General features: G+C 49.0%; 1 protein-coding gene across 6 annotated transcripts in view; it reads left to right on the plus strand.

The window, feature by feature from the left end:
• The window catches only part of UBAP2 (ubiquitin associated protein 2), a 95,482-nt gene that overhangs the window by 68,221 nt on the left and 14,999 nt on the right, over positions 1-12,262 (plus strand). For 3 of the 6 annotated variants that reach the window (XM_088442405.1, XM_088442401.1, XM_088442404.1), the window contains exons 20-23: positions 385-476; positions 1,657-1,704; positions 1,869-1,947; positions 4,480-4,685. In XM_088442405.1, the coding sequence (XP_088298531.1) occupies positions 385-476; positions 1,657-1,704; positions 1,869-1,947; positions 4,480-4,685 (425 nt within the window). Of the gene's footprint in view, positions 1-384; positions 477-1,653; positions 1,705-1,868; positions 1,948-4,479; positions 4,686-12,262 lie in introns of all 6 variants that reach the window. The other 3 variants (XM_088442400.1, XM_088442399.1, XM_088442402.1) reach the window with 1 other exon arrangement.

A 12,262-nucleotide genomic window follows, 5' to 3' on the forward strand; every position in this document is an offset into this window, starting at 1 on the left:
TTGCCAGATTCCGTCTGTCAGTCGTTATGCTAATTATATTTGGTCTATTCCTTTGGCAGTGCATGCTGCAACTTGTAGTTCTCAGTTTCCGGAAAGCTGCAGACTGCCTGAACCTAGTGTGACTAAGAGATCCTTGCTTCTCCATATCTAAATTTAATGGGTTTTTGTTTTGTACGTGTAAGTAACCTCGGGGGGAGCAATATGTACATAAACCTGAGGAGCTCGTAAGGGGCGCAAAACTTTTTTTCTTATGTTGTAAATCTCATGGGCACAGGAAAGCCCTAATGTCCTTGGATGCTTGAGTTAGGGGCTGCACTATAAGATCTCTCTACCTGGTTGTGTTCTTTGTTAGATGCTGAGGTTCTATTTCATTATGTTTTTCAGGAAAAGCTCCTCCGAACCTCCCCCAGGGTGTGCCGCCTCTGTTACACAACCAGTACATTGTAGGACCTGGAGGCCTGCTGCCTGCTTACCCAGTAAGCCCAGTCGTTGTGTGCCGTAACATCGAGTAGTGTTCGTTCTAGCACCCTGCACCTGTCAAAACCCGTGCAGTTCCTCTTTCCTGCCTGGGGTATTGCTCTCTGCTCTGGTGCTTCTATCACACTCAGCTGATGCAACAAACTGATAGACTAGAGCAGTGGTTCTCAAACTCTGTCCCCAGGACCCCACGCAGGTCACGTTTTCCAGGTCACCCAGCAGGCACACAGGTGTTTTCATTACTCACTGACACATTTTAAAAGATCCACAGGTGGAGCAGATTTTTTTAATTTGTGATTCTGTGAGGAGACCTGGAAAACATGCACTGTGTGGGGTCCTGAGGACCAAGTTTGAGAACCTGTGGACTAGAGTAGGGGTTCTCAAACTCTGTCCTCAGGACCCCACACAGTTCACATTTTTCAGGTCACCCAGCAGGTGCACAGGTGTATTCATTACGCACTGACACATTGTAGAAGATCCACAGGTGGAGCTAATTATTTGACTTGTGGTTGTGAGGAGACCTGGAAAACATGCACTGTGCGGGGTCCTGAGGACCGAGTTTGTGAACCTGTGGACTAGAGTGTGCTAGACAAACCAGAGCAGAGAGCGACACCCCAGGCAGGAAGAGGAACTGCACAGTTTGTGACAGGTACAGGGTGCTGGAATGAAGACTAATTGAGCATTGTACCATCTGTGTCCTGGCAGGTGAATGGTGGTGTGGGTGCTGTGTATGGTCTGATGTGTTGGTGAGGGGTACATGGGCTTTGGGTGCAGTGTGTCTTGAGGGTTTGGCACTTGGTGCAGTCTATGCGGTCCTGGACCAGAGTCGCTCGGCTCATTTGCAGTGTGTGAGGTCTGTATCCTCAGCACGTCCCTCACCGGTGTTATGGGCATCACTGGGGCGTGACGTGTATGTCGGCCATGCAAACTGCATTTTAAATTGTGGTCTGTTTTCTAGTATGTTGATGTAAAGGGGACAGAAGTGGCTAGATGAATGGCCAGCATGTGTTGGAGGCGCATGAATGTGAAATGCGTGGGTTTCCAGTGGACAATAGGATTGATGTACCGTTGTTTGGTTGTCCCATGCAATCTCCCCAACATTACCTTGTTTAGTAGCGGTTATGTTTTTCTCTATTGTTTTTGTTTTCCTGATTATTTCCCCTTGTTTCCTTTAAGCAGATTTACGGGTATGATGATCTCCAAATGCTTCAATCCAGATTACCAATGGTGAGTAGTGTGTTGTGGGGATCATGGGGCCAGTTACTGTTTTGTGCCCCTATAAATGTCATTCTTAACTCGTTTGGTAAAACGTCTCAGGCTGATCAGGCTCCATTCACGTTATCAGTGCTTTTATGAAGCTACACAAAGCATCGTCTGCTTTATTTCCATAGGATTACTACGGAATCACGTTTCCTGCACCGGCAACACTGACGGGTAGAGATGGAGGTCTTGCAGGCAACCCATACTCAGGTAGGTTGGTGTCACAAATCATGTCTGTGCACATAAAGGTTATATTTCTAGTATACTGTGTGTGTGATCCATCCTGTCCCCCTCTCTCAGTACCAGACAGTTTACTATCCCTGCTTCTATTATAATCTACCTATGGTCTGACCTCCGTTAGTGATCATTGTAGGGAGGGCTGTCGCTGCTCTGCTCAGGACACCACCTGACATCCCCTTAGCAGGAGCGCCAGGTAAAGGTGTTGCGGCATCGTACAAGTCTCTCCCATGGTTTGGTGGATGGGGAGCTCCATGCACAATAGCATAATCTAGCCAGCGACGGTCACCTCACCACCCATTCGCATTTTATGATTCTAAACTCACTATGGGTCTATTTATCAAGCAGTGAAAAGTGTGGTGGAATTGCCCATAGCAACCAATCAGCTTTTGAAGTAGCATTTATCAAATAGTCTAAAAATAATAGGTAGAAGTTGATTGGTTGCTATGGGCAATTTCTCCACTGGTCACTTCTCCACACTTTTCACTGCTTGATAAATAGATCCCTCTGGGTCTGATTCAGAGCCGGATGCTCTGACCAGAGCGCTCGCTCTGAATCAGGGCCCTCCTACATGAAAATGGAGCGGCCTCTTGGACGCTCGCATAGCTGTGGGTGACCACCCACAGCTATAGCGAGCGTCCATAATGATGGTCAAGACCATCGCGACCATCGGGCTTGCGACGGAGACCCTGCGGTAGGGTCTCGCTGCCGCAAGCCCTGGAGTGATTTTGGCTCTAACAGAGACAAAATCACTCCCACTGACATCACTACTGATATCAGTGGGGCCGGCTTCAGACGGTAGGCGTTCCCATGGGAACGCCTCCGTCTAGCAGGCACGCCCACCAAAGGGGGCGTGCTGTCAATCAACATCGACAGCACGCCCCCTTTGGAGCGAGACCCGGAGCGACGGCTACCCCGTCGCTAGCCAGGTCTCGCGCATGCGAACGACGGAGCTCCCTCCGTCGCGCGCATGCGCAGTAGGGCACCATCGACCCGCTTGCGAGCGTCCTGCGCTCGCGAGCGTGTCTGAACCAGGCCCTCTGTCTCTTATTTTACAGCTGTGTAATTCTCTATCACTTCTCCCTGTGTAGTTTTATGCATAGACGTTGATTATTTTCACACATCTCAGAATCAACATCTACGGGGCAGGGCTACCTTGGGGTTGGAGCTGGGCACTTATACAATTAAAAGTCTGAAGCTGCACCCCTCTCATTCCTCTTTTCTGTTCTTTTGGATTTTTTTACTTATAAAGGGCAGTGCAAACAGAAGAATACACAGAACACCAAACTTGTACTCCTACGGCGTTCATAATTACACAACTGAGTGTACACTCTTGGAATGCAGTGTCCCCACATGGAATCAGGGAAATGGAACAGGAGTTCCTATTTTCTTTTTCTACCAGTCTCGGGGAGATTGCTACCATTAGGACGTTCCGCAGAGGCTACTAGGTTTGGGTGCGCTCAGGCAAAGATGTTGGTAAAACGTTTCATCCAAAGCTAGCCATCTCAGTTGCAAAAACATAACCATAGAATCTCTTATAGACGTTTGGTCAAGGGACCAGGTTGCTGTCTGACAAGTCTGAGGTTATTTGCTATTAACACCTCTACTGTGCATCGTAACCAGAAGAGTATTTCACGTCCTGTACAAATAAGCCTTAAGAGAACTGACCAAAAGATACTAAACAAGGGCAGCGCTGGGAGGGAGGATATGCAGAAATCTGATAAATATAAGACTTCACTGTAAATATATATGTGTATATATATATATATATATATATATGTGTGTGTATGTGTGTATATATATATATATATATATAATATAGCGTTCCCGCTAGGCTGTTTCAGCGGGTTGCCGCACCCTGCCCTATTTCTGAAGGGCAGACAGAAAGCACCCTGCCCTCCAGCGCGGCGCCCCGCTGAGACAGCCTGCGGGTTCTCTCTCCACCCGCGAGTGGTCCAAATGGCGCAGCGGTCACCGCCGGTAAATGGATAACGTGCGTCAGTGACCGCAGTGCTTGGGGGCTGCCCGTCATGTCCGTGAGTGTCAGGCAAGCCCCCAGGAGTGCCGAAAAGGGGGCGCTTCCTTTTCTTTGGCGCCCTGCGATAGAACAGAGTGGGGTAGGTTGTGAGAGTCCGATAGCCGCGGCGTGATGAGCAGATCATAAAGGTAAGATAACGTTTAGATATCACGTTAAACCGTTTACATTCAGGTACAGGGTCCTTTTATCCTGAATGCTTTGGGACTTGGGGAATTCTGTATAGTGAGCACCAGGCCTTATACATAGTAACACATTTCAGACCATTGAGTACCGTCAGTAACTGTAATAAGTGACACTTGGTGATCGTGTCTGTATGATGACATCTCCGAAACACATGCAAATAATTCACTTTTCACCTGTTTTTTGTTTTTGGCACTTTCTGGAGAATGTGTTTAGTTTGCAGCTGCCATGTGTTGAGCTTTGCGTCCGCCTTCTCCTGTTTTACCCACGTTATCGTGTCATTGCAGGTGATGTAGCCAAGTTTAGCCGCGGTGACTCTGCCTCTCCGGCTCCCGCAACGACGCTAGCCCAGCCTCAGCAGAATCAGACGCAGACGCACCACACGGCTCAGCAGCCGTTCCTGAACCCGACCCTGCCGCCAGGCTACAGTTACACAGGATTACCTTACTATGCCGGAGTACCAAGTGCTTTCCAGTATGGCCCCACCATGTTTGTAAGTATGGAAAGTCAGCGGTCATATGAGCATGCATTCCCAGAATTCCCATATTTAGGAGACCAGGATCCTGAGGGCCAGTTCTCATTTCTGCACTATTAATAAATGAGCACATCCTGAAAAATGCACTATAAAACTGTTTCCTATCTCCTCATTTACATCTTTGTGTTGGTGAAATGCGTGTATTGCACTTTAATCTCCTCATTTCCATCTTTGTGTTGGTGAAATGCGTGTATTGCACTTTAATCTCCTCATTTACATCTTTGTGTTGATGAAATGCGTGTATTGCACTTCTCCTCATTTACATCTTTGTGTTGATGAAATGCGTGTATTGCACTTCTCCTCATTTACATCTTTGTGTTGGTGAAATGCGTGTATTGCACTTTACTGCGTGTTTTCCAGTCATTCCTTTACCACGTCCTGCTGCAGTGTTTTTTTATTTTATTTATTTTTTTATTATTTACAGAATATTTTTCGGGGTTGGCTTTAAAATATACACTTTGACCAAATCAGAGCAATGGTCTTTCTTGTGGGGAAACCATCAGGTTCTAGACCAGCGTGTGTGTGTAGACTTTGGCTACAGTGCAGTCTTGGCCCCTATTTGCCATCACTGCGGAGATCTACAGCTCATAGTTTCGCATGCTGGCAAAGAGTGGCACGTGGCCTTCTCATGTCGGCTATTGTTCCTGAAGCCCAAGAGTTGGGTGAGTGAGTGACTGCAACCTACATGCCCCAGGGAAGGAGCCAAGTTGGTTGATGAGTACAAGTTAAATCCATCACTGTAGTGAGCGTTCGTTAACCGAGAGAATGTACTGGACTAATGTCCCAATATACCACGTGATAAGACGCGACACCCCTGCGGCGAAGACTGGCAAGATTGCTAAAGCCAAGATGCTGCTTCTGATGTAACAATGTGCAGAGGGGATTGCTCAGGAGCTGTGTATACATATGGTTGGCACGGCCTGGGCTGCTCCATAGACCAATCCGTGCAACAGGAGTAATTGCCTGTGAGGATGCCGGGTTTCTGTACGTTGTGCTCACGGGTTGCAAGTCATTGTCTTGAGAGAGGCAGCGGTTATAGCTCCCGCAGGGTACGAGACCCTTGATCACACAGAAAATATACAATAGTGCACTTTTATTTTACACAGAGCACAATTCAGTAATATCATAACAGCAACTATTTACAGAAATGTCAGTAGTATGAGCCACACTGAGAACCCTCTAACTCCTGTCAGTAATCACCTCACTACGGAACGGGTAATCAGTTACATTGTCACGCCTACCCGCCTTGACCAGGGAAAGTACCTCTGTGAGGGGGAGGCAGCTGAGCAGGGTTCCGCTAAGAGATGCTGCTGTGCGACTTCACACTTCTCTGCAAGCGTTTCTTCATATCCCGGCCGCTGGGACCCACGTCTTGCCCTGTGACTTGCTGATCTTGGCCTCACAACCTGATATGTCCTCTACAAGCGTGGTAGGGCTCATCTAAAGGTCAGCCGGCTCCTGCAAGTATGCCATGTCAGGCTGCCCGCAGACGACTCCTAATGGAGTATGCATCTGGGCTGTGTCCTTTTCACTGGGCCCTCTGCCGCTGTGTGAAATCCACTACCAGCAGACTGTAAGGTAGCGCTGCCTAGGAGCCTGGTAGGATTCGAAGAATCGTCAACTAGCAAAAACCGTTGTGCCATGTGGGCAGAAGAACGCCAAGCTTCCTGCTCTGCTCCTTTTATCCAGGGGGGACACTGGAAACACTGGGTATAGGTGGAGCTGGAGGAGGCTGGACAGCACAGGCTCCTCCTCCCTATGCCAGCCAGCCATTTTTTTTTCCATGCTCAATGGAGCCGGGCACCTATCTTTTCAGCAGCTACTGAAGCTGTGTTTTTTTTGTTTTTCCTCAAGCTTTTGGGAAACCGGTGGTGCAGCTGCGAACGCTGTGCTGTTACCAGCCGCTCCATCTGGACCCTACTCTGGCGACTGGGTCAGTGACATCGGCTGGTCCCCGGAGCAAACAACGGGGACGCATCTGGGCAGCAGCGGTTCCCCTCAGGCAGAGGAGGCCGCCGGATGGATGGTTCATTGGTGGCCGAGTTCTCCGCTCCCACTCTGGACCACCGTGGACATATGTTGCAACAGGGTCGGCATCAAAAACGGCGGAAAGTCCCTGTGGTCGGCCATGGAAGTAGATTTTGCCCGGTTCTCTTTTCTCCCATCATTTGAGGCTCTCCCTTTCTAGCTCACCTAAGACTTATGTACTCCTTAGGGTCGTCGGGCAGCCTCTTTCTCCAGCGCTAGTCTGCGGTACGCAATGCTTAAGGTGCTTTGTTCACGCAGAACTCACCAGTGTTTCACGCAAGCAGGCAGCCGCTCCTCCTAGAGTGCTCCCCCCTCCTCTATACCTAACAAACTGGAGTCTCCGTCCATCTACCGTGACACCTCTATAAGTGAGGTAGGGTCTGAGGTCCTGATTCACTACTGATCGCAACTGCAATAGTGATTACGCGCACACAGTCTCACTGCGATAGCATGCTAATCCATTGCCATCGCTATGCCGTTGCAGCACAACACAAGGACGCCACCTTTCCTTACACACAACCGTAATGTACAAGACTGAGAAACCATTAGTAACATGGAGTACCATCGCAGCCTCACACACACTTGCACAAACCCCGACCTTACTCAGGAATTGCTAACTTCATCACATGCAATGAGTATTCAGTATTTATGCACGCCCCTGTAACGGTGTTCAAACGCACTGGCACGCCTGCGTTTCGCCTACCCCCCTCTCCGTGTGCAAGGTGCTGCTGGATGTTGGGCTAAATACTAGGAAAGCCAATCCCGGCATCATGAACGGCGAGATCCTGGGATTTAGGGCAAAAAACCATTGGGATTTCAATCCCGGGGATTGGAGGCAATACTTCTGGGGTTTTTCGGGATTAAAATGCAGAGTTTGTCTTCAGCCCGGCCCCAGCGCTGAGCACTAGTTCCCTTTACTCAGATGCTGCCCCTAGGCCTGCTATGGCTGTGTGTATGCTTATGACATTATAAAGGTCACACTGCGCAGTCGCACACCAGCCCCCGCCACCTTGTACGGCCGCGCCTGCTCGCACTAGAGGCCGGTATTGATCAACTCAATCCTGAATCCCGGGATTGAAATACATGAGCTGGGATTGGCCTCCCTACTAAATGGTTTTTCTCCAAAATATTGAAGCCACAAGTATTATAGAGTGGGCTGTATAGGTCAGTGCAGAGCCTTTCCTCACAGGTGCTGGAATCACAGGCTCTGCAGGTAGGGTACATTACTATATATAGCCCTCTCCTGCAAATAATGATCACAGTGGTCTAGGTGATGCATTTTCCGCCGCGGTGCAGCAGAGCCCCCAGCAAAACAGTGTGAATAGTGTGGGCTTCCACCCTGCCCCTGGGCCAGGCTTGAGCTAGCAAAACCATTGCCTTGTGTAGTCAGTTTCCCTCACGTACCATCTCTGCAGGTGCCTGGTTTTGCCCTAACGCTTCTTAGCCAATTGGGGGTCCAGGGCTTATCCCAGTGGGTGCAAAGTCTAGTTCAGGTACCCAACTCGCTACAGCGGGTGCTGGATCTTGCAGTTCCTCAGCCGAGACGCTCCCCCTGTCTTGCTTCTGTTAGGTTACCAGTCTGATTCCGAAATCTCCTCCCTGGCGCAGGATGGTTGTCAGCAGGTCTCTGGATTACACTAATCTTGTTACCATTGAGACCCTAATAGTCTGGGTTAAATACACTCTGTTCCTTATGGACTGTTAGGGCTCTAATTCCCAGGACACGTCCTTTAAAGCTACAAGCAGAAGACAGTCTCCGATCCTCTTTCAGCTTAGTTGGAGGACTGGCACCGTAACAGAGCCCTGGACCCACCCTAATAACCGTTTCCAGGTCTCTAAGAGCCTTATTGCTTTTTTGTCTGCTCCCTCCGGCTGATAGAGGCAGATGGGACACTCCAACAGGAGCTAACAGCTCAAGTGTTGTCTGACTAGCATACATGTGGTTGGGGAGTTTAAGGCCTAGCTGAGCATTATAAGCAATAGATGCCTCCATTGCTCCCTACGCTAAAGCTGCTCCTCGCTCCCTACGCTAAAGCTGCTCCTCGCTCCCTACGCTAAAGCTGCTCCTCGCTCCCTACGCTAAAGCTGCTCCTCGCTCCCTACGCTAAAGCTGCTCCTCGCTCCCTACGCTAAAGCTGCTCCTCGCTCCCTACGCTAAAGCTACTCCTCGCTCCCTACGCTAAAGCTACTACTCTTTGGCCTTTCTGAAGGAGGTAACTGACAAAACAGTTGAAATACAGGGGGAGATGTATCAAGCCGTGTGGAGAGAGAAACGACCGACCAATCCGCTTTCAACTGTCATGTTGCAGGCTGTGCCTGAAAAGTGACAGTTGATAGGTTGGTACTTTATCTCGCTCCAAGGTTTGATACATCTCACCCTCAGTCTCCTTAGCGCGCTCTCTGCTGTGGACACCAGCTAGGGGATCTCGTGAACTTCGGGAGGACTTCCTCCTTCATACCTGACTTTCCTTAGTTGTAAGTATAGCTGGGTAACTTCCACTATATTTATGTTCTCTGTTGTGCTACATAAATGTGTATAGTCTGCTTACACACAGCAGTCTGTGTAAGGTACTTCATTCTAGGTTAAGACCACAACCATATGGTTAGTGGGGGAGATGTATGGTGGAGCGATAGGGGGAAACCAGTAACTGCACGTTCAGTGCTGCAGTTACCGCTTCCCTGCAATGTAGTATGTAGCAATGCGCCCCTCTCATTATCTGCGCTCCTACAGTATCTTCAACATAGGTCGCCGATGTGCAGGCAAATGTATGAACGGTGAGTGGCACTGACCGTTCCGACAGCTGCAGCTATCGATTTCAAAAGCTGCAGCTGTGGTTGCCGCATGCATAGCACTGAACCGACAGCCAGGGATTGTGCCTTCAAAAAATGCCGGCCTTACCACTGGGAAGTATTTGACCGGCATATGTGCAGTATGAATTCAAGCGCCGGTCAGTGACTGCGGCCCCGCTGAGAAAGGGAGAGCGCATTTCGACGAACAGGTGAATTAATAGTCTTCGGCAACATATATATTTATGCTAAATGGCGAAGCAGGTCCTGACAACGGGATAAAGGGGCGTGAGCATTCATCTCCCGCAGCGTGCCTTATGGTATCACTCAGGCGTCATGCGAAGGATGACAGTATGGTGGTCCGTGGTATTTTTCAGTGCCACCGTTTCATTGTGGTTTTCAGGCCTCCTGGCCGCAGGTTACAGTCTACGTTGTATCTTTCTGGTTTTTCCGTGTCCTTACTGCTCCATTCTCATACTACAGCGTGCCCAGCACTGTATATGGGTTTGTATTCGCTCTATCCGGCACCATGCCCACAATGGCAAAAAGAGCACAGTCTACACTGCCCAGAGCCTCCAATAATGTGCCCCTTTCCTTATGCCTATGGCACACTGCATTATTCAGACTATAAAATTAAAAACCTCCTCAAACTACATTCACTGTTTTAAGGGCCGTACCCCTCACGTGACAAGAGAGCAGGTTACTGACCATTACAACATTGCTCGTATAATGTGCCCTTTGCAGACACCCACGTCAGCTTGCGGTATTCCTGCCACATAGTGTGCACCCCTTTTCATGCCACACAGCGCATATCATTCTGAATTTAGTCACACTGTCCATCCCAAGAATGGTGACAGTAGTCGGTTACTCTGCCACGGCCTTATCGCATGTTCTGAGCTAGTGTCCCTATAGCTTCGGTATTTTCTGACACTTTGGATATTCCTTTATTACCTGAGGCAATTACAGGTTCCTAAGCCACAGTTACCATATGATGTGACCTTTTAAAGTCTGCTTTAGGGTTAATTTCAGAAAGTCTTACAGCACTAACCACACTGGTTGGTGAGTCCTTGGATTGCATCTATAATTGCTCAGGTGCAGATTTACGCAACCACAGCGACTCTGGTAAGAAAAATGAGCAATGTACGTAGGCAGAGAGGCCAGCCACGGACACCGTATAACCAAAGTTACAGGTTAGTAACCTGGGAGGCATCTTTCTACAGGGTCGCGGTTATTTGGATGACATGCAGTTATACGACAATATATTCTCTAAAATAAGTACCTTTTTGTATACATCTGCTAAGCCTGATATGGGAACTTCATCCGTAGGCGTTCCCAGCCGGAGAACACTGACGTTTGCTGAGAGTATTCCTGTAGACGGTGAAAGGTCATATGTTCTGGTGCCATTACGGACCTGTAAGGTGGATCAGTCTGTGGCCTACTAATCGTCACCGCCATGTACAACCTCGGGGACGTTCACCAGGCAATGGGCCGAGCCACTTTGGGTTAGCACCTTACCGCTCTCCAGGCCAGTGCGCGCCTCTGCGGTCCTCCAGATATGTCGGACAATCCCGAATACTACCAGCATGAATGATTTCTGGTAATAAGGATTCACCATTTGTTTTTGTGCCACAGAATATCCCTGTGGGGCCTCACTGGGTTCTGGGTATATCACAATCTATACAGAGTTCAGTTGAGACGTTAGAGACCGCGACTTTACAGGTCTCCATCTTCTCCACATGAAGAGTGCGACATGAGCTTGCTCTACTGGGAATCTATGGATTTCCAGACATCCCGCGGCTCTTTACTCTCTCCCAGCTAGGAGGAATATAACAGGGTGGATAAGTCGTGGGATCCGCGGAATCTTCTCCTATATGTTTCACCTCAGGTACATCTATCCACCAGTGTATCTGTTTCTGACCATTCCTTGCAAGCTAAGGGGTCTATGTCCTAAGCCTTGGAGAGGGATAAAGTGGGCGGATATAAAGTACCAACCAATCAGCTCCTAACTAAATTTTCAAACAGCCAGTAAAGTTAGGAGCTGATTGGTTGGTACTTTATCTCCGTCCTCTTTATCGCTCTCCAAGGCTTAGTACATAGAATCCTAAGGCTGGCAGGCATATTGGCCTTTCTGGTGACCCCCAGGTTGACCTCACTAGGCTTGGTACTTAGACTTCTGCAGGCTTTCGGTGGCTCTTCCCTGACGTCTCCTACTCAGGCTGGACCTTCTCTTTTTGGTTTTGTTCCAGTACCTGGCTCAGGCTGGACCTTCTCTTTTCGATTTTGTTCCAGTAATGGGCTCAGGCTGGACCTTCTTTTTTCGGGTTTACTCCAGTACCGGGATCACGCTTATCTGACTTTGATGGGGTGGCTGTCAAGACAGCCCTCCTCAAGGCCAGTGTTTCTCCAACAATGTGTGTGCAATTCTGTGTGTAAGAAGTCTGTATTAGCTAAGGTTTATCGACGAGTGTGGCGAGTCTACTTTGTGTGCCATCAGGAAGTCGAATCCTGCAGTTTTCTGCGACTCCTGGATTCTGGCCTTGCTACAGGCGGGTTTAGATATAGGCCGTCGTCTATCTTGCCTGAGGATGTAGGTCTAGGCCCTCCATATATTTACCGATAGAGGTAATTCCTGTCGTGCAGACTTTCCTCCAGGGAGTTGCTCCACATCCAGCTACCTTGGTTACCCCGTCGCTCCTTGGGGCCCTGGTTCTGGTGCTACA

The sequence above is a fragment of the Taudactylus pleione genome, unplaced genomic scaffold (genome assembly GCF_031769625.1).
Source record: "Taudactylus pleione unplaced genomic scaffold, aTauple2 ptg000311l, whole genome shotgun sequence".
NCBI classification, from domain to species: domain Eukaryota; kingdom Metazoa; phylum Chordata; class Amphibia; order Anura; family Myobatrachidae; genus Taudactylus; species Taudactylus pleione.